The 22,053-nt window shown below is 38.5% G+C and overlaps 3 protein-coding genes across 4 annotated transcripts in view; 1 reads left to right on the top strand and 2 right to left on the bottom strand.

Moving 5' to 3' along the window:
- Nucleotides 1-350: 350 nt before the first annotated feature.
- Nucleotides 351-1,562, bottom strand: dctpp1 (dCTP pyrophosphatase 1). Its single transcript, XM_041982532.1, has one exon. It carries the CDS (start codon nucleotides 1,453-1,455, stop codon nucleotides 910-912), a length of 546 nt encoding a protein of 181 aa, XP_041838466.1. The 5' UTR covers nucleotides 1,456-1,562; the 3' UTR covers nucleotides 351-909.
- Nucleotides 1,497-18,408, top strand: gatb (glutamyl-tRNA(Gln) amidotransferase, subunit B). Its single transcript, XM_041982531.1, has 13 exons — nucleotides 1,497-1,857; nucleotides 2,536-2,689; nucleotides 2,882-2,995; nucleotides 8,134-8,332; nucleotides 9,007-9,129; nucleotides 9,239-9,352; nucleotides 11,932-12,016; nucleotides 14,016-14,060; nucleotides 14,440-14,632; nucleotides 14,795-14,928; nucleotides 17,127-17,205; nucleotides 17,315-17,449; nucleotides 17,550-18,408. Exons 1-13 carry the CDS (start codon nucleotides 1,661-1,663, stop codon nucleotides 17,673-17,675), a joined length of 1,698 nt encoding a protein of 565 aa, XP_041838465.1. The 5' UTR covers nucleotides 1,497-1,660; the 3' UTR covers nucleotides 17,676-18,408.
- fhip1aa (FHF complex subunit HOOK interacting protein 1Aa) overlaps nucleotides 18,362-22,053 on the bottom strand; it is a 39,035-nt gene continuing 35,343 nt past the window's right edge. For both annotated transcript variants that reach the window (XM_041982529.1, XM_041982530.1), the window contains exon 13: nucleotides 18,362-21,497. In XM_041982529.1, the coding sequence (XP_041838463.1) occupies nucleotides 21,301-21,497 (197 nt within the window). In that variant the 3' untranslated portion in view covers nucleotides 18,362-21,300. The remainder of the gene's footprint in view (nucleotides 21,498-22,053) is intronic.

Here is a 22,053-nt window from a genome sequence, read left to right as displayed (position 1 = left end):
ACTCAAACAGGGTGTAATTTCCTTTCACACATGATTAATTTGTTATATGACCATCTCTTATAAGCAAAACTTTGCTGTCAAACGTAACAGAAGCAAAGCCCAATTGTTCCTGAGTTGTAACGCTACAGGTACTATAAAATTATTCTTATGGTCTAAACTGAATCTGATCATTTCAACGGGATAAAATAATGCTAATGATTATTATCTGATACACTAATGATTGTACAATTGCATGAAGCAACAGAATAAATTTCTTTCAAAGCAATCCTGTTTGGTCTAACTTTGCATGTAGCCAGATAAAAGGTTAATGCTGCCATCGCAGTTCTGAGTGAGGGAAACATACAAATGACACTATTTAAGCATTTTTACTTCTGTAAGCAACATGCATAATTTGTTATATGAACAAGCCATTTTAAAATTAGAGGGAAAATATAAAAAATAATAAAAAAAAAAAGAGATATAATCAAACAAAATACAATGTCATTTTTTGTCAAGTCTCCCATAGGTTTCAATCTACTCAAACTTCTATACCAAAACCAAGCTCAATAATTTAAAATCCTCAGACTCTGAGAGAATTTTCCCTTTTTTCTACATTCCTCAGAGGCTGCTTAACAGTAATATTTCCTGTTACAGGTAAGCTATGCGTCAACTTGACCCAGGCACAGCTACACTAACAGTATGAACCTAATTTTAAAAGTTAACCTCAGCCAAAACCAACATTTTGTGATGTGCCTTTAAAAAATAATCTATTGACTTGCACAAACTGGTGACTATAACTTAAAATACAACATTTTATGTAGCAAGTTAACAAAAATGCTATTTGAACCGAATTATTCAGCAGAGGATGGGGGTAAGAGGCTCCAGAAATCAAAATCAAGCGTCCACTGATCCACATCTGTCTCTTCATACTTAGTCTTTGTATTCTGTGTACTTTTTGGCCGACCCGTGCACTTTACTTGCGGGATATTTCAGACGGTTGAGAGCCATTTTACGGAGTACCGCCTGGGGAAGGTCAACGCGACACTTCTCTGCGAGCTCCACCAGGTAGATCAGGACATCGCTCAGTTCGTGTGCCAGCTGCTCCCGCTCCGATTCGCTCCAGTCAGGAAGACCCTCCGCCACCTCTCCCCGCCACTGGAAGAGCTCAGCCACTTCGCCTACCTCCCCAACCATGGCCAGAAGCAGGTTGCGGGGCTGGTGAAACTTGTTCCAGTCCCGCTCGTCCGTGAACTCGGCCTGCATTCTTCGAATATCCTCCATGGTGGGCTCAGGACTGAAGGTAAACCTCTGCGGCGATGTTGCTCCTCCATTCTGCAACTTGGAGTGACACGGAGTCCCCATGGCTGCGCCGTTCACCGCAGCTATGTGAGAACGAGAACTTTCACAGCTACCATTTGAAGAAACGGACACATCGTCTTGCAATCCATGTGCTTCTTTTCCGTTTGTTGCCATCATAGTTGTTTGATTTAGTTAACCGGGTCGTGTTACCTGCCAAGTTTTCAAGCTTCGTAAACAACTTAGGTTTTCCTCCACCACGCGAAGAAGTCCCGCCAGTTGTCAGAGCGGATATGACGTATGATAAATAGAAGTTTGCAGTCTTCCTGAAGATGGGTGTTGTAGTTTAGAAAGGTGGAGGTCATCGTGGAAGCACAAGTTAAACATGTCTTTAAAAAACTACATCTCCCATATTCACGACAGCCACACGGCAAACATGGCAGCCTCCTGTGTAGCAGCAAGTGAGCTGCTCAGTAATATAAAACAAATACCAATATTGTATCTAAAGGCCTCGTGTTTAAACAAACGAATAAGCACTTCAAGCTCACAATGCTACAGTCAACCCCAGCTAAAGTTAAAGAGGTAAGAAATTTCCCCAGGGTAAGATATTTACATTTAGTTTGACCTGACTTATTAACCTTAATGTTGCGATAACATTACCGCCGTCTTGTTACCCCTTAATTCACTGCTGCTTGATGAGAGAAAAACGCTTTTACGTCAGCTTTCCATTTAGGATCTCCCACATCTAAAATATCGACAAACTATGAGGATTCCCGCCCTGATGTGTTATTCTGAGGCATTTCATTACCATTCTCTGCTGTTTTAACTGTTGAGGTTCACTGTTTTCCACATGAGTATATGAATATATATTATATACTCATGTATATATACTCATATTATATTATTAAAACATATTTTTTTTTCTTTTTAAACAGGAGCTTAATCTGATATTTTAATTCAGTTTCTACAACTGAGAATACATTTTTTTTACATGGCATTCTTTGCATTGCATTATGAAACTTGTGAAACATTTTAATTTTTCCTTTTTTTCATATATGCCCTGAGTTTTTATACATAATACGTTTTGGGGAATAAAAGAAAGTATCTTGTAATGGTGGATATTTGGCAGGAACATGTTTTCTGCAGGGTCATGTTGCGCAGTTAGTTTTCCAGTTTTCTTCGCTTTTTTTGGGGGGGGGGGGGGCATGTAGTTATCCATATTCTTAAACGTATATTTCTGTCTGTCTATCTGTACTTCAGTCTTCCTCAGCAGTTGGTTGGTGTGGTTGGCTTGGAAATTCATGCCCAGATTAACTCCAACAGCAAGCTGTTCTCTGGCTCTGTGGTTCGCTTCTCAGCTCCTCCCAACTCCTTGGTTTCGTTCTTTGATGCATCTTTACCCGGTACATTACCTGTAAGTGATCTTTATTTAGTGCCGCCCCCCCAAAAACAAATTATATATATATGTGTTTGTATATATATATATATATATATATATATATATATATATATATATATATATATATATATATATATATATGTATGTTTGTGTGTGTGTATATATATTCTCTTTAGATTAACACGTAATGTTCCCATGTATCTCCAGGTCCTGAACAAACGGTGTGTCGAAGCAGCTGTAATGACAAGTCTGGCTCTCAGCTGTACCATTAATGAGAAGTCATTTTTTGACAGAAAACACTACTTTTACGCTGATCTCCCCGTAAGTGTCTCTTTTCCTGTGCTCTGCTATAACTTCATAGGCATTATCTGTGATGTAATATGTTCCGAGTATAGAGACATCATAGCACAAGGTTTTGTTGTTTAGAGAAACTTTCTGCAGTCACTGTTCAATGTATCATTGCTTTTTTGTTTATTGTTTGGGACCTGTTCTCATCCTTCCTGAGCTTCACTACACTTCCAGTTCTCCAAAATACCTGATTCAAATTGAATGGATCCAACAGCTTTTTGTCAAGTTCTGCGCAATGGTATATTAATTTGAGTTGTGTGTTGAGCAGGGAAATGTCTAAAACCTGCCACATGTTACCCACATGTTTAGCTGTCTTGTTCATTACACAACCAAAACAACACCAGCTAGCATTATTATAAATTTTGTGCTCAGTTTAGTTTTAATCATTGTAGAAGACATAAGAGCCTCTAGTTTCTCTAAAAACACTGCACATACACGTAATTATGTGCAGGTATAAATATGCAGAAATGCTCCAGGAAGTGGTTAGAACGGGAAAATAAATCATTGATAAAAAAAATAAATAAATGAAAAAGATGGGTTTCTAAGCTAAGAACCCATCATCAGCTATATTGCCTGATGATTTATTCATTGATGGCAAAGGCTGTGTTTCTGGGGCATCCAGTGTTGTCAGCCAAAACTACACATGAATACACACTAATCAGAATGGTAATTAAAATAGTTCTGTTCATCTGTTGTACAGTGTGCTCCACCTTTTTGTTCTATACACAATCCGATTACTTGCTTGCAACCAAACTTGTACGTTAGGAAGAGACACATTTCCAAATAATCATAAAATTTTATGTGTAAATGGTCATTCTTTTGTTGAGAAAGTGCCACATCACTTTTTAAATGGTATTAATATGTCATGATGATACCCTTGGTCATGGCATTGGAATGCAAATATCTAAAATATGCTTTATAAATGGAATAGTTATTATTCCATTAGAGATGCCCCTCCAAAAAAGAAGCAACCCTCTGTCTTCCATAGGGTTCTGTCAAATGGTTTTGCCCAAATGAGGTGGACTTATCTCTGTAATGGAATGCTTGCATGGCGAGGTTTCACAACCCACAGGGCCCCTGGGTAATTTTAGTGCCATTATGAGTGACATTTTGAGGAAAAGGCTAAATGTCATTGGTGCTTTGCTGCGGCTGGCCCTCTACAGAGACCTAAAATATATAGAAGTTCTCTGACGAAAGTTGTTAAAAAATTTAGCATTTTGAATTTTCAGAATCTGTCTTGCTCTGCTAAAATTTTATGAGCAGCTGTGGGTGAGTACTTATGAAGCTCGGCCCAAAGAAGTGGCTCAAAATAAGAAAACTCATGTAGAAACAGGCAGTACACAGAGAAAATGAGTTTTAGCTTGTAAAATGTTTTTATTTCTTTATTTTTATCACTGCCTTGAACTGAATTAAATGAGCTCTTTTTGATATTTCCAATTATTTCCTGCTCTGCTCTCTCTAACTTTATTCTTTTGTCAAAATGTGGCCATACTTGATACTGTAGATGGGTTTTCTCTGATCAATATTTAGAGTATTACTGGTTATCACAAAGTGGCAGAAGTAGACATTTTAATTAGCAGTTATATCAATCTTCCCAGAAAGTCCATGATTTTTTTTTTTTTTAATTCCTGCAAAAGTCTGCCTAATTTCCTTTAGATTTACTCAAAAGTTTTACGGGATTTTTAGGACCACTCCTGCCAATAGGTTATAACTTTAATTTATGCTTAAAAATCATGTGCACACTGCACACAGTGTTGAAACTGCTCTGCTTTGCTTAATGCCTTTTGAATCCAGCACTAGTGTTAATGCACACAGAGATGTGTTTTTCTGTTTGCACTGCGTACAGTTCCTGCTGTTGCTTGGTAAAAAATGATTAAGCTTTCATTGATCTCATCAGCTGCTCAAAGAGTTTAATGTCAGTGCTGTGTAAAATGGCTTGAACAACTCAGTGTGGAATTAATTACGCAGGTGATGAAATATTTTTCTTTTGACCTCAAGTTTCAGTTTCATTTATACCAAACCGACGCAGGAGCTGCACTAAGAGATAAAACTACATTTGTTCAGTGCATTGTGTATAATTGATATGTTCATCTAAAGATCCTTGATTGCATTTTATAAAACACCACAGTTTCTCATTAAATGATTAATTCCGCTGTCCAATAAGCGGTCTCTCTTTAAATGGAAATGGTTTGCCAGCCACATATATAAAATTTTAACAACCCTTTAATAACATGCCTCAGCAGCTCCATAGCAATCTAAATAATTACAGTTTCCTTGAAATATTAAGGTTCTAAATAAACAAGCAAGACCGGGCTATTGAGGCTTTGACATGTGTTTAATGAGAGAAATGAAATGTCTTTATGACCTCCGTGGGGTGGCTGAGAAAGCCATCAGACAACCCACAGAGTCTTGTTTGTTTAGTGACTTTAAAATGAGCCAGAAAATAACACTGTGGCTCCAAAAGCAGAAATTAGTTTGTTTTGTGCTGCATCCAGTTTTGTGTTTACAGATTGTAAGCAGGCAGGCATCTTTAAGTTCAGATAAAGAGAGTCCAGAGGAGCTTCTTATGAAGGCTTAGTCTTAAGGAAGAGCATGTATGGCAAAGCTTAATGTGGTTACCACAACATTACAGACAACAAACATGTGGCATGCTCCTGCTGCAATCAACAGCAGGGGCAAAAGAAGACAGTAAGAAACAAGATTTCTTATAAGCTGCACCATCAATGCTCAAAACGTTTAATATTTAAAGATCAGATTTGCCAAGTAGATGAGAAATGGAGAGGTTTGTTTTATTCCCTTTTGTTTTAAAAGGAGGAGGTGTGGAGGTGATTGATTGTGTCCATCAGACTCATTGTACAGAAAGCTGGTGACTAACAGCAGCCTCCCATTTTTTTTTTTCTCCCACGTCCTCGCTCTATTTTGCACAAGTATGATTAATGTTTAGTTCTTCTGATGCAGTTGCCATAGCAACATTGGAAATTATTACTTAATGCCGTGTGATCTTTTAGGAATAGGCGAGTACATTAAATATTAACTCTTGTGCTTTTTTGAGTAGCAAAATTGAGTAAAATGGCAGCCCTGCCTCTGCATTACGACAGTCCAGCCAAGGGGGCAGCAGTTGATGCCATCTGCCTCCCCTTTACACCACTGCAGCACAGCAGTTTTCCTCAAGACTTCTGAAAGTGCCTTCTCATCTCTTTCAACTTGACATATTTCCCCTTGAAAAAGAATATTGTTTGTTGTGCAGCATAAGCGTGTTTTCTTAATTCAGTTAAAAAAAAGCCTGTCTGAAATCTCTGACACTTTTAAATGAAAAGTAATTACAGTTTAAAGTAAATGTGTCTTACACTGAAGTAACAGGCAGGCATCAAGTAAAAGTTTATCCAAAAGAAGGTGAAATAAAATTTTAATTCCAAAGGAATTCAGATGCTGTGTAAATGTAAATTAAAAAAAAGAATGCAATCATTTTGCAAATCTCATAAACCCACCAACAGAGACAAAACAGGGGGCAACAAAAGACTGTAAAAGTAACGGCATAAACCAGACAACTGAAGGAGCATTTGACATTAGGTTTACTGGCAACATTAAGTTAACTAATTAGGTAAACTAGTACCAGATCAATAAGATGACTGGGTAACAAAGGAGTATTTCTGAGAGGCAATGCTTCTCAGATGTACAGATGGGTAGAGGTTCACCAGTCCATGATAAATTGTGTCTAAAAATTATGGAAGAATTTTAGAAAAATCTTCCTTAACATACAATTTTGAAGAGGCTGAGCTGATAATCCCACCATCTACAGTTTATAATATTCACTTTAAAAAAAGTCAGGATGAATCTCTGTGTGCTTGTGACAAGGCCGAAGGGCAAAAAACTGGATGCTCATGGTCTTTGGGCCCTCAGTGGCACTGCATAAAAACAGGCATGATTCTCTACTGAAAATAACTACATGGGCTCAGGACCACTTCCAGAAATCCCCGTCTGTGAACACAATTCCCCGTGAAATCCTCAAATGCAGGTTGAAGCTCTATCAAAGTGGTCAGATGAAGCAAAATTTTAGATTTTTTTTGGAAACCATGGATGCTGTGTCTTTCAGACTAAAAGAGAGGGACCATCCAGTTTGTTATCAAGAGATGGTTCAAAGGCCTGCATATCTAATGGTATGGGCTTGCACTAGTGCCTATGATGTGCAAAGTTTATACAACTCTGAAGGCTCCATCAATGCTGAAAAGTACATAAAGGTTTTAGTGCAACATCTGCTCCAATCTATACGTCTCTTCCAGAAATAACCTTGCATATTTTAGAAATACAATGCTAAACCACATACTGTATCCACCACAACGGCATGGCTTCACAGGAGAAAAGTCCGGGTGCTGAACCGGCCTGCCTGCAGTCCAGACGTTCCACTGACAGAAAACATTTGGAGCATCATGAAATAAAAAGTCCAGCAACAAAGGCTCAGGACTGTTGTGCAGCTTCAATCCTGCATCAGATAAGAATGGGACAAAATTCTTTTCCTAAACCTCCAACTGGTCTCCTCACTTCCCAGATGTTTACAGACACTTGTTCAAGAAGGGATGTTACTCAGCTGTAAACATCACCCAGCTTTTTCTGAGATGTGTTACTGGTCACAAGTTCAAAATTGATGATGACCACTTTCAGTCTGAGCACTTCTGCTTAATGCCCTTTGGACGGCGCCATCCTACCCCACCAAAGACTCTGCCATCAGGATTTTAAATAACATGGATATGATTTGAATGAAAAATTAGCTAATATTTTCCATGAAACTATAAAACGTCTGTTTTAACATCTGATATATTGTTTATATTCTATTAGGAATCAAATATAGGTGTATGAGATTTGTAAATCATTACATTCTGGTTTTATTTACATTTTACACAGCTTCTCAGTGTTTATGGAATTATTGTACATTCAACACAGGAAAGCCTTTCTGTCTTTCAGACAGATAATATGGTGGCTACACTGCAGTGAGCTGATAAAAGGTTCAGTTTCAGGCAGACGGACAGTTAGGAAGAGTACCATCAAAAATATTTTGAAGCTCTGTTACATCTTTGCCACCCACAGCTTTATGTCACTGCATTTTCTCCCTTCAGGCTGGATACCAGATCACTCAGCAACGTCGGCCAATTGCAGTGGATGGCATGCTGACTTACAGTCTACTCAAAGGAAAGAAGACGAACCAAGTGATCAGACAAAACGTGCGCATCAAACAGATTCAGCTGGAACAGGACAGCGGCAAGAGTCTGCATGATGATGTCCGCAGCCAGACACTCATTGACCTCAACAGAGCAGGTTAGACGGCTGCATCCTCCAATGAGATTAAAATCTGGGAATAATTTCTGTTTGCTTGTTATCTTTTTTTTTTCCAGCAGAAGCTATGAAAACTGATGACAAGTTGATGCTGCTTCTCTGTTTTGCTGCCACGTTGTGTTACAGTTTATCCCTCAGAAACAGATTAAAAATCTGTTTGTTTTCCAGAAATTGCTAGAAAAACATCACTGGGCCACACAATGGCCTGAGTGACCTGTTGGGTTACTATGACAGATTTAAGGGTGGAGGTCATCAACCATAATCACAAAAAATTATTCCTTTTAAATACAGGATTTATCTCTACATGACTGATGTTATCTACGAACCAGCTGCTTTAGGAAATTCCCATGTTAGTTCCTTTTAGTCCGAACTAAATCTGTTACTTTCTTAGTGAGCTGGGAGCTGATTACCACAGACTAGGAAAATTAGAAATGTTTTAAGAGACTCAACAATATTTTTATTGGGCTTTTCACTGTGGCAGCAACTTTTCTTGCCTAAATAAACCCTCACCTGGAGAAAGGCAGAGGAGGTGGAGTGGCAGACAGGTGACAGAAACTGAATAAAAACTCTCAACAACGGAAGTGCTCTTTAGGTTTGTCACAGAGGGGCATAGACAACTTGTAGATATAAGACACAACCATCTTCATATGCATCAGGTGTAGGTCTAATGGAGCTGGTGATGGAACCAGACATGAGTTGTGGAGAAGAGGCTGCTGCAGCTGTCAGAGAGCTTCAGCTCATCCTGCAAGCCCTGGGTACCTGTCAAGCCAACATGTCTGGTATGAATACTGCAAGTCTCTGTTCCTGTGTCCCATTTTCTTAATTTTTTTCCAAGCTGCTTCATTTCTAAACGTGAGCTTTTTCCTTTCCTTGCATGCATATTCAAAGAGGGCCAGTTAAGAGTGGATGCCAACGTGTCTGTACACAGACCAGGTGAGCCACTGGGCATCAGGACCGAAGTAAAGAACATCAACAGCATGAGATATCTGGCCAGGGCTATCGGTAAGAACCAATAAAAAAGAAAAAAAAAACTTATTACTGCAATATAAAGCGTCTAAACCAGTTTAAGCAGTATTGCTATTGGCAAAACATTAACTTTTTATTGAGATGACATTAGCATGCAGATGCACACTCGCAGAATAACTTTGTGTATTAAACTGGTACTTGAATGTAAATACTCATGTAAAAAAAGTTGCATGAAACAATAAAATATGGAGTAGTGGTTTGCAAATCACTTAAGCTCTAAACATGAAAAATTGCATAATGGTCAATAACTTATCGAGAGGAGCCAGATGAGGTGGCTCGGGCATCTGGTCAGGATGCCTCCTGGATACCTTCCTGGTGAGGTGTTCCGGGCACGTCCCACCGGACCCCGGACACGCTGGGCAGACTACAAATCTCGGCTGGCCTGGGAATGCCTCGGAATCCCCTTGGATGAGCTGGTGAATGTGGCCGGGAAGAGGGAAGTCTGGGTTTCCCTGCTTAGGCAGGGCCTAACTGGGCCTTCCTCTGCCGCCCTCAGGGTGGGTCCGGGTGGTCTTTGTAGTGGGGTGGCTTGGGTTCGTGCTCTGGGATTGCTGCTGGTTGCCCAGGACTCCTCATACTCTGCATGCTGACAAAGTCACTGAGTTGTCCAGTGGGTTTATACACTAAGAGCTACTTCTTTTTTTTTCTTTTTTTAAAATGTGTGTGTCTTTGATACTTGTTATGATGCATTTTGTTTGTAGCTGTCTTGGTTTATATATATATATATATATATATATATATATATATATATATATATATATATATATATATTACAAATATATATATTTTATAAACTCAACCATCAGCTTAGTTTACCTGTAAAAGCTGTAAGAAATTCTGTGTTTTGTTTCTGTACAGGTGTAGCAGTTGGTTGTCTGGTGTTAGGGTGGATTGAAGGGTTGCTGCTTCTGTCGACTGTATCTTTGTCTCCTCTTCCTTTTTTTCTACCTTCCTTTTTTTCTAACCCTTCTGGTCAGGTCCAGCATGATTAAAGCTAATTTGTTCAGCGCAGCACAGCAGCCAGACCATCATTCTGTTTGCTATCATGCTGGACAGGACAAGTTTATAAAAAAAAGTTGTTAAATGGAAAATTACCAAAAAAAAAAAAAAAATAGGAATGTTGTTGTCTTTTAATACATAATTTTATGAAAAGATTTGTAAGAAATGCAGTACCAGTCTAAGGTTTGGACATGCTTTCTCATTCAATCCAATGGGAAACATTGACTGGTAGTATATGTAAGAAAATCTCCATATGCTTGGGGCAAGGCTGATAACCAATATGAAATAGCTTTTCTGGGCACCCAGGCAGTAAAACTTTCATTACACAAATCCATACATAGGCCCAGGAACAGTTCTAAAACCCTCATTTCACCACTTCATCCACAAAAGCAAGTTATATTTACCATAAAACTACATAAAAAGCACCATAAGTATAGCTGCTTTTTTCCTTTCATGTAAAATAGATGGAGAAGTAATGGAAAGGTTTATCGTAGTCTCACAAAATACATTTTTTTTTATACATCTAAAACTGACATTCTTCATTGAGGAAGAGGGACCACCTGGCTTGTTATCGGCACACAGTTAAAGAGCCAGCATCCATGGCAGTATGGGGTGGTGGACATTAGCACATCTCTGCAGGCACCACTGATGCAGAATAAATTTTTCAGGTAAAACATATGATGTCATCCACATGATGTCTCTTTTAGGGAGGGCCTAAAGTAAAGGGTAATCCAGGATTATGAAACCTAAAATATATGACTGTATTGAAGAGTGTTGTTGGTAACAAATTAAAAATGAGCACATATTTTCAAACAATCAGATTTCTTAGTTTCACCGTTTGATTGTTGGTGTTGTATTATCTTTCATTTTATAGATGATTTAAGTGGGTTTCATTCTGTTGCTGACATTTTACAGAGTTTATTTTTTTATCTTTTAAGTTTATTTGACAGATATAGAACAGCGAAGAAAAACTTTGACCATGACAGTTGTGAAAAATGAGACATGTATTTTTTTTTAGAATAACAAGGAAATTGCTAGATTTACGAAGACATTCTAAGGCAGGGAACACAGCTGATACTGACAGTAACTTGTGAAGCATAAGTTATAGACTGACAGCCATTTATAAACACGTAGCCGTGTGATAGCAGCGTCTTAATTATTAGCTGACTTCTCCCTGCTGCTCAGTACATAAATAGGTAGATAAATAAATTAAAGCATGGATTATGTGTCAGCTATAACTACACTAACCGTTGACTGAGCTTTACTTAAAGCTAAAAGAGCAACATCCAGAGCACTGCAGAATTTCACAGGCAGGTTTTTTAAGTGTGGTTTGACATACGGTTTTGCTGAGCTTGAATTATTTATCAATAAAGTTGTATCACATTCACTCAGCGACTGGAGTGATCATGAAGAAAAACACTGTTTAACAGGGTTGTAATGTGGCAGCAGTCTGAGATGTGAAGCTGGCAAGTGTGTAACAGCAGGTGTTTGGCATTTACCCGCAAATTACAAATGTGGTCTGTATTTGTGTTCATGGTCTCTCTTGTACTCATCAGACTTTGAGATCCAGAGACAGATTGATATTGTGCAGAGAGGTGGAACGGTGCAAAACGAGACCAGAGCGTATGATTCCAAATCAGGGTAAGTGGATGAAAAAGCAGCTCTGTGATGCCAAGATTTAGCCACTGTGACACCCTCTGACTGGGATCTGTGCCTGGTTCATTAGTTCTGAGCTTTGCTGAGGACAAACCATCATGGTAATGGTGATGAATAGAGCCATTTGGATGCTCCCGTCGGCCTGTGTTATGTCTGAGCTATGTGCATCTCGAGGCTTATGGGATAACAGAATGAACCTGCTCTCACACAGCTGATGCCTTGATCATCTTCTGGGGCTCTGGCTCCTTCCCATGAGGCCTCCCATGTCCAAAGTACATGGCAAAGCAGGCTAAACAGTTTGTGTGATTGGCTCTTTCATCTCAGTTTTGTGGAAGTGGCCACAGATCTGACAACACTGGTTTAAAAACAAGCACACTGACTGAGAGGGACCCCCCCACCCCACCCCCAACATATGTCCACATTCTTTTGTCTTTAATGTGTCTATGTGGTTTTGTTTTTTCTTAACATCTATGTATGATAGTCTAATTATTTTATTATACTGGTAAGGTATCAGAAAAAATAGGCACTTTAAAATGTTTTATTATATTTCTCCCCTTGGAATGATTTTCTGTTTTGTTGTATGGTGCTCTATCAAAAAAGGTTTATTGACTTTCTTTTCAACTCATCATAGCCATAGCCCTCATCTGCTCACAGCAAAGTATATATAGAATCCGTATACTACCTGTGTAGTATTACTTATTAACCAGTTACTGTTTACCTTTTGGTGTTTTCCTACTTTTACAACTATTAACAGGAGCATAGTTTCAAAGGTTATTTACATGAATCAAAATCAGAATTCTTTGTCATTCAGTCAAAAACATCAGATGCATCTGCAGAACGAAATGCCTTGCACATTGCTCACATAAAAAATCACAATAAAAACTTGAACCTAGTTAAAAACCTGCAGAACCTTGATGTTCTGCACTTCAGGCTTCAATACATTTATCCTGGAGGCAGAAGGAAGAAAAATCTATTACAGAGGTGTATGGTCCTTGCACGTTCTGCTTTATCTTCTGGCTGAAAAGTCGGATTCAAATGTCACATAATGAGCAGGTAATGAACATAATTCAGCGGTTAGTAAAAAATATGGCCACAGGCTAGAATTGCATGAGATTATAAAAAAAAAAAAAATAACATGGCTTCCTTTTAATAATGCAAGGCAGAGAGAAACAATCTGTTTTCTGCACATTGACAAATCTCTATCATCGGGATATTTTCTGCCATGATGTATGGATGCATTTGATTAAATCAGATTTTATTTTTAATCTTGGAACTAATTATGATATCTTGTGACATCTTGAAGGTAGGATCTGTGAAAGAGACAGTCTTAACAGCCTAGTCACATGAACTTTTCTTATTTTTTTTTTTTTCTTATAATGACAGACCAAGTCGCGAGGCATGTTATCACGAAGCATCCTTTGTTGTTTTGGATGTCATGTGGGAAGGGATGCCTTGTACTTCTACTGTATGACTAACCATTTGGCGTGTTATTTAAATAACTCGAAAAGACATTCAAAAAGCTTAAAAATGTGAGAAGTGGCTCACAAAGTGGTGTGCTATTTATAGACTATGCCATCAGAACATGTTGGTTTGAAACCAAAAAAACACAACATGCAGATATTAGACAAGTTCTTCATTATGATAGATCAGAGAACGACTGGCTACACCTGGTCTTACCGTTACTTTCTACCAATGTCACCAGACAGGCTCTGTGATTTCTTGTCAGGTCATTGGTCTAGTTTTCTTTCAGATCTTTCACACCGATAAAATTAAGGAGTGCTCATAAGCAAAGGTTGTCTCAAAGCCAACCAATCAGAAGAGAGTAGGATATTAGAGGGGAGGTCTTGAAACAGTTCAACCACATTTATTTGAAGTACTAGCCATGTAAACCTCATCCATTTAAGTCTTGGAATAATACTATCAGCTTTAAAGGTAGCACATATGGCATAATGTTGATTTATTTAAATTCCATCTTGTCTTCTAGGGAGACTGTTCCCATGAGGGACAAGGAGGGTCTTCAGGACTACAGGTGAGGGTACATTTGTAGCTAATTCATTTCCCAGATGCTTGGTACTTCTAGATGTACATTTATGAAATAAGGACATGACTATCTCTAATTGGGAAATGGGAATAGCTGCAAGATGGAGAGAAATAAACACTCATGGTTTGGTCCTCATTGTGTAGATGTGTGTGTGTGTTTCAGTTTAGGGTGGGGGAATGATCGACAGAGAGCTTTACAGTTGATCGAGTTAAATGATTAGGGAAGCAAGTGAAATGTGTCAAGTGTGGTGTCTGGTGCACTATTATTTTTCAACAAAAGCCAGCTTCCTTCTCTCGGAGCTTATCTGGAATGCTGATGAAGCATTCTCCTCAACCCCGACCCCTCCACCTCTTCTGCCTTTCTCTAGGTTTATGCCAGAACCCAACCTGCCCCCTCTGATTGTGTATGAGGATAACGCATCGCTGCCCACTGGCATTGACGCATGCCAGGTGGTGGTGGTACAGAAGATAAAGGAGGGGCTGCCAGAGTTACCCAGTGTCAAAAGAAACAGGCTGGTGCAGGCGTACAGCATCCTGCCAGAGCACAGTTTCACTCTGGTGGTGAGTTTCTACGAGGCTGAACACAACCAGGGAAAAGTCGTTACCATATCAAATCTTATTAAAGTCAGAGTGAAGTTTTAATGAAAATTTGCTGCAGCTGACGTAAACCCAGTTTGGTAATAGATATTTTAAATAAATCACTTCCACCATGTTGTGCTTCAGAATGAAGATGGACTGACGGAATTCTTTGAGTTGGTGGTGAAGGCGACTAAAAGGGAGCCCCGAAAGGTGGTTGGCTGGGTGATAAATGAGTTGTTGGGTCACCTCAAGCAACACGACATGAGTGTAAGCCAGAGGTGAGAAGCACACTGACTAACCGTTTCATGTTACATTGATTATAATCACAGGTCAGAAAAGTTGTGACTGGCTTGTTCTCAGATAATTTTGGTTTTGATTTGCCTGTTGAGATCAGGCTGGGGCAGAATCTGAGAGGCATGAGATGCTTTTATATTGAATTTACTCTTTAATCTACCTGATGAATAAAGCAACGTAAAGTTTATTTATATGGTTCCCTCCATAGACTCAGGAGCTGATTGTGAAACAATGATAACAAACAGCTTATAAAGGAACGACTGGAGTGGCAACATTTTGGCCTGACAGTGAAAATTGCAGGCATTTTCATATCAGTAGAGCCCAGCTGCAATCAGGCCAAAATCTGCTTGACAGAATCTATTGGTATGTGGGGATGGTTGTAAATAACTGCAGGAGCTCAGCTATCAAAAGCAGCCCAGAACGTCCACAAACAAACAGCTTTTTTTTCTCAAACATGGCCCTGTCATTATCCTACACAACCAGACAGCGTCTCTTCTTATCTGCTGTTACTTCACTGTGCCATTATGAGTGAACAATATCTCACCAGTAAGAGGTCAGTTTCATCCTTTTGTCAGACGTCCCATACTCTCATTTCATTTTACATGTGATTGAAAGTGAGGGAGGAAAATTTCTTTTCATTTTGTATTAAAATAAATGGGATCACTTGGTATTCCAGACTCTGCATCTGACAAGGAGAGTCTTATTTTACCTTCTGACGGTCTGTCAGAAACCCTTTATGAACATAAATAAATAAAGATCAATTATAATTTCTCAGAAGTGAAAGCTTTCAGTCATTATACAGCATAATTTAAATAATGCACCAACGTCAGCGTAGATGCTCTGAGCATGTTTTTATCTACCATTCCCAGACTGCTGTGAAGCGTGTGTGTGTGTAAACCGTCGAGTTTTTGGTGTTTATTTATGCAAATAAGAAAGAAAGTTAAAGAAAAACAAGGGGTGGCTGACAGGACCGTTAAAACTGCAGAAAGAAACAAAACAGAGTTATCAAAAATATTAATACTTTGTAGGATATAAAGGAGGCCTTGGAGGGATTAATCTTCTTTTTAGGCTCATATGACAACTTGCATTATTACAGCGTTTGCCTCTTTTGTGCTGTCAGATCAGCCCAAATATCATTTTGCTGCACCAAGCTGTTAAGTTAAATTAATTTAATGAGGAGTTACAGATATGAAACTTGAGACATGTCATTAACAGCTTGTCCAGGACAGACAAGCCCAGGTTTTCCCCCTCTACAAGGCTGCCTGCAGCTGTCTGCAAAGCCAAACTTGGTGACCATTTGTAGCTGGATTGTGACAGAATGATCATTAAAAATTGAGAAACATCTTGGCAGGTCCACAGTGTGTTAATGTTAAAATGAGGAAGTTTTGAAATCAATTATAATGAGGGTTGGCTTTTTTAATCTCATTCTTCCTATCTGGTGTGCCCCTATAGCACTGTCCAGCAGCCACAGACTTCACTAACCAGCTGCTTAGTAAGCTGAAAATGGAAATAATTGGTGCGTACAAAGCATTAGAAGGCTATAAGGAGATAGTAATGTGTTTTTAGGTGCTCTCAATTCTTGCTGTCATCACACAATGGCACTTCACAAGAACAATAGAGGTAAAGTAGAGGTCTGTAAAGACAAAAAAAAACTTTGGGGAGAACTACAAGTAGAATTACCAGAAAGGCGAAAAGAATCCAGTTTGATGGCAGGAAACCAGGAAGTTTGGAGAAGTGTGTCTGCACAGAAGATTATGTGTATTTTTTTTATCTATTTATAATAAACTACTAATTCATTAATCTTTTTATCATGAAAGCTGCAGAAATCCCCACTGAGCTACAAGCACCCTGGTTGGGAATCATTCAGCATAAGATGTGTTCATAAAGGTGGACACCACAGGTTTCCCAACCCGTGTGGTTAAGACATTTAATCAGCTTCTGCGTACACTGAATGTTAGTAGCAGGCATTTTGATTCTGTTTATCTGAAAGCTGAAAGGATAAACAGACCAAGAAAGACAAAAGCATTACAGTCAAACCACAAATTTTGATTGTCTTTCTCTTTTTTTTTTCTTACAGTCTGACACTCCTACTTTGTCTCTTTTCATTGCCCCTCTCATTTATATCACTAATTCAAGTCCGTCTATTAACGTATAATTAAATTAACCCTTAATTTGATTTTAGCCCAATCTCTCCTGCTGCCTTGGCTGAGCTGCTGGAGCTGCAGGAAACGGGACACATCTCCTCTTCAGTTGCCAAGCAGGTCAGTCCACTACACGGAACCTGCAATTATCCCCCATCAGTGGGTACACGCTTCCCAATTAGTCCTTGTTTGTTTCACCTCCATGTTGCGAGTTTCTCCCTCCTCTTAGGTGTTTCAGGAGATGCTAAGGTCATCAGGCAAAACGGCCCCACAGATTATCAAGGAACAGAATTTGAGGCTCATTAGTGATGCTGCAAAGCTGGACAGCATCTGCCAGATGGTGGTGGATTCACATCCCGATGAGGTTAGTTTTCAAATGCTTAATCTCAAAAATCTCAAAACTGCAAATACAGAGAGAATTTTGTGCATCTTCTGAGATGCTGTTGGGTTTTTGTCCCTTGTAGGTTCATGCCATCAGAAATGGGAACAAGAAAGTTCTGAACAAGCTGATGGGACTGGTTCAGAAGGAAACCAAAGGGAGAGCTGACCCAGTTCTTGTGAGGGAGATTCTGCAACAGAAGACTTCATGAAGGGCAGACTGTCCTGAAAGAGTCTAATCTTGCTCATTGTGTCCTTCAGGATACCAAAGAGTGAACTTGTATATCTTAATGGAAATTATGATCATATGGTGACATGGACTATTTATGGCTGGGCTGGAAAAAAATTATACTTATTGAAATTTTGTAAATATATGGATAATGTTTCACTGGACAACAACCTAGACAATCTTTATTTATTAACAGAGTATGCGATTTAAAAAAGTAAAGTTTTTCTGTCTGCTGCAGGTTGCTTTGCCTTTAAGTTTATTTTTTGCCAGGGAACAGAATCACTCATGACCTCCAAGATGCAGAAATCGTTTGATCTCATCAGTCAATTAGACATAATGTACAGTTTAATAAAAATTATACCATAAAGACCTGAGATAGAGTTCAAGGTTTGTTTCCTCTGAAAGGAATAGCATTTAATTTAATATTACATTTCTAATTTGTCATGTTGGTATTAGGTTGGCAGATGCCCTAGTATTTTACTAGAATCCTGCCCAGTTCATGCATCCAGGTGGCCAAGTGATCAGTGAGCGCCCTCTTGTGGTAGAAGCAAGTTATAAGCATCAAATCAAATGCTTAGTTATGCATCCTCCGAGGCTTTTCAGATTTCTGGGAGTTAATTTTTAAACATTGTGAAAATAACGTGAATTAAATGATAGAAGGAAACGATATTCATCATCAGAAATTTTCTTTATTATAAAAGGCATGCCTTTCTGAACAGAGAACAGGCTGAATTCATCTTTGGGATTGAATCTAATGACAGAAACAGGTCCATAATCTTGGTTATGCCAACTGCATTCATGCCACAGTGCTGTTAAAAACAGTGACTTTTGCACTGTGCTGGTTGTGTTGAAATAGTCTGAGTGGCACTGTGGTATGAAAAGTCAGATGTGTTCTGCAACATTCTTTAACCAGAGAAAATCTTAAATTTTTGCAACAAATATGAAATGCATTTAAGATACAGATCTCAATAACATGTTAGAAATTGGTTAGCCAACAAAGGTCCTGATACAGTTTTCATTTCCTGCATAGCATCAGTAGAAACTGAATGGAACTGAATAGGAACAAAAATACAAAAAAGGCAAGATTTAAACCAAGAATTAAACCATAACTTGATCCTCTAATTTTTAATTACAAGAAACTACAACATGTCTTTGTCAAAGCCCATATACTGATTTTTTTTATTATTGTAATCCACAACTCTTTACTTAGATTAACTTTAAATCCGTCCAGTATCTCAGTATCTGAAAAATATACATCTAGGAAATTAATTCTTCGTACATAAAAATTAAGTATTAAACACAGGCCTACCTGAAATGCTTGATTCCAAGTAAATTTCCATTTTGCATTTATTGTTTCTTTTTTCAGGCTGTGAATCAGTAGAATTTATTTTCTTTTTTTTACTTTTGCAAATGAGTTTGTCTTTTCCAAACTGCTTAAACTGTTGCGCCTGTTTAAATTCACCAACAAAATCCATCAAAAATCAGGCAAAATGTGAACTAAAATCAGAATGTAGGCACCATTTTACAAGTATTTATGTGTATTTATTAATTTAGAAGTGGCATGCTTTGTACCAAAATATATGTGCATCTTTTGAGTGATCTCATTTTGACATTCATACCATCAACTATTTGCAATAACTCTGCTTAAAAAAAAAGGCAATTCAACACAGGCTGCCCCTCACAAACTGTGTGACAGTTACACTGAATTTATTTCTAACAGATGCAGAATTCAGACTAACCAGTAAATTAGGACAATTCTAATGACATTTCAGACATATCAGAATTTAAACACACTTTAAAGTTAAACTAGAAGAAAGTGATAACAGGAAAAACTATTAACAGAAAAAAAACACTTAAATACCCCTTTCCCATTATCAAAATATACCAAACCAACACCCCAAACATGTTTGATTTGCATAGTGTTCTAAGTCACCACATTATTTTCCTTTTGATATGTACATTATAAAGCATCACTAAGAGAAAGGCCAGTTAAAAACAGCATTGATTAACCTGGACTTGGTGATCAGTCTGTTTAGGTATAGAGAAGGTGTCGAGCCCAGAAACCCATAGCTTTTCAAGAAAGAGAGCAAAATGTGCATTCAAAAACTCCTGAGGTACCATATCAGCAGAAACACATCAAAAATCTCCGTGGAACAGACAAATATTTTGTGAAAATTCACCTTGAAGTTAAAATTAAAACGTGGCCAACTTATCAAGTTGAGTAACAGATGTGCAATAACAGAGTGTGACTGTTTTTATTTATGTTACCATTTGACAACAGGGGCAATAATTAAAATCTATTATCATTCCATAGTATAAAAGCTACACCAAAAGGCAACCTGATTATCTTATGTAACCACACCGAGCAGCAGGTTGTGGCTGGAGCTGGTTCTAACAAACATTAAGACAGGCAGAACCCTGACGGTTCAGCGAGAGGCCTGTACTACAAAGCTGGAATAACATATCTCACCATTACCTGGGTTGACTTACACAGACATTTGCAGCCCTGATAAGCAGTTCTACGAGGCTGGTTATCAACTCGGTAATACCATGGAGGAGCAGATAATTACTCTTCAAAAATATGAAGAGTTCAAACACATCATCCAGGCCAAAAGCAACAGCCAGGAAGGAATGCTGGGAGAACATTGCAAACTCTGTTAATGTGTAAATTCCTGAGATTATACAAAATAATTCATGGAACAACATAAACGGACAGCATTCTGATCACTCAGTTTCACTGTTACGGCCCAGACGTTTCAGGCAGAGCGCTTCCTCAGCATCCTTTCTTTCTTTTATATTTTCCATTGACTTTGATTGAGGCTCAGCATCGCCGTGTGAATGCGTTTTGTGCTGTCACTATGACAGCAGGAGCAGCAGTTGTGCGTTTCATAAATACCCGGTTCTGCAGTTATGCCATGTGGAGCCAAAATTATTAACCTCATTATTTCAGAAGCAACCCTAGTGGAGCTAAACGAACTTGGGAACAAATCAAGAACATACTTCAAAGCGGTTTCTTTCTCTCCTAAGCACTCCGCTCACGATCAGCACACCAACGTAGACAGAACGTTCTAAAAAATGGGCATGACATTTTCCAAGAGAACTGATTGGTCAGGAGGTGGTGCTTTTATACTCACTGGTCTTTTATCCAGGACATAACCTGCTCCGGAGCAGGTTAGCCGTTCAGCCTAAGTTACCATGGTGAGTTACCCCAGTAAGACGTGAATTAGCTTTGTAGTACAGAGAACCCCGGGTTAACCCCGAAGTTACCTCGATAAGAGAAAATCCAGCTTCATAGTACAGGCCTAAGGATGGATGTCTACAAATTGGTGCTTTGCTTTTCTTCCTTTAATAGAAAACCCCCTTTGGTCAGTGGACCTGGAGCTCGTCTATTTGAGTGTAATTGATTCAAGATTCAGCAAACAGGTAAAAATTTTAAAGCTGAAAGTTTGAACCTCTTTCTTGGCTGTCAAACATTTTACAGACGTAGGAGGGTGAAATTGAAAAGCACATGAAGTTAATTATCTTGCTTCCAAAAGAATAAATATTTTTTTATAAACCACTGTATAAATCACTGGGTCACTTCATCACAGAGGCCTGCTGAGACAAAACTATTCTTCCATAGGAATGTAAGATAAGATGGAGTGCTCCTGTGCAATTGCAGCCAGTTCTTTGAGGAACTCTGTGAAGAGGACGGTAGCAAAGACCTCGGTCTGATCCAGAGAGATGGCTTTAGGTTTTGGTGGGGGTGAATTCTTCAATATTCTTCCCCCATCGTGGTGGTTGGAGCCACTGTTGCTGCTTTTGTCTGAGAGAATATGAAATGAGTTAGATTGAAAGATATGACAATCTATGGACTTAACAGCAAAAAAAATCTGAATTTGAGACATTCTGTAAAGAACTATTTTCCCTAGCTGATTTATCCTATTGTGAATAATTTAAAAAGTGGGAATTTAAAAATGTTTGATTAAAAAAAAATATATATTCCCTTTAAAATTTCCAAACTCTCATCCTTATACAAACATTCTGCTCTTTTTCTTTTCTTTTGAGCTTTTACAACTCTACATTTCTGCAACTATGAGGACGTAGTTCAAAATATGTCTAAAGCTCCAGGGCTTAAATTAGACTAGAGCTTAACTGCAAAAGATACATGACTAGATGAAATCATTAAGAATTAATTCTGCTTCCTAAAAGCAGCACATCCTCCTGAAAAAGCACCACAGACGCTCTATCAGGAGGACATCGCTGCAGCTCTTCTAAACAGTACTATGGCTTACTTTGTACTTCCAGATTACTGCTGTAACTGTGTTTTGGCAGATTTATATTTTGTTTACTCATTTTCCTGCACTCATTTCCATCTTTGT

This window comes from Melanotaenia boesemani, chromosome 4 (genome assembly GCF_017639745.1).
Source record: "Melanotaenia boesemani isolate fMelBoe1 chromosome 4, fMelBoe1.pri, whole genome shotgun sequence".
NCBI classification, from domain to species: Eukaryota; Metazoa; Chordata; class Actinopteri; order Atheriniformes; family Melanotaeniidae; genus Melanotaenia; species Melanotaenia boesemani.
The sequence above is the reverse complement of the archived record's forward strand: the minus strand, read 5'-3'. Positions and strand labels throughout refer to the sequence as shown.

Excerpts from the sequence above, each read along its gene's own strand:
- dctpp1 (XM_041982532.1), bottom strand. The coding sequence starts at position 1,455 with ATGATGGCAACAAACGGAAAAGAAGCACATGGATTGCAAGACGATGTG.
- gatb (XM_041982531.1), top strand. The coding sequence starts at position 1,661 with ATGTCTTTAAAAAACTACATCTCCCATATTCACGACAGCCACACGGCA. Across the intron at positions 14,061-14,439 it reads GAGGGTCTTCAGGACTACAG|GTTTATGCCAGAACCCAACC; the intron begins GTGAGGGTACAT and ends GCCTTTCTCTAG. Across the intron at positions 17,450-17,549 it reads TGGATTCACATCCCGATGAG|GTTCATGCCATCAGAAATGG; the intron begins GTTAGTTTTCAA and ends TGTCCCTTGTAG.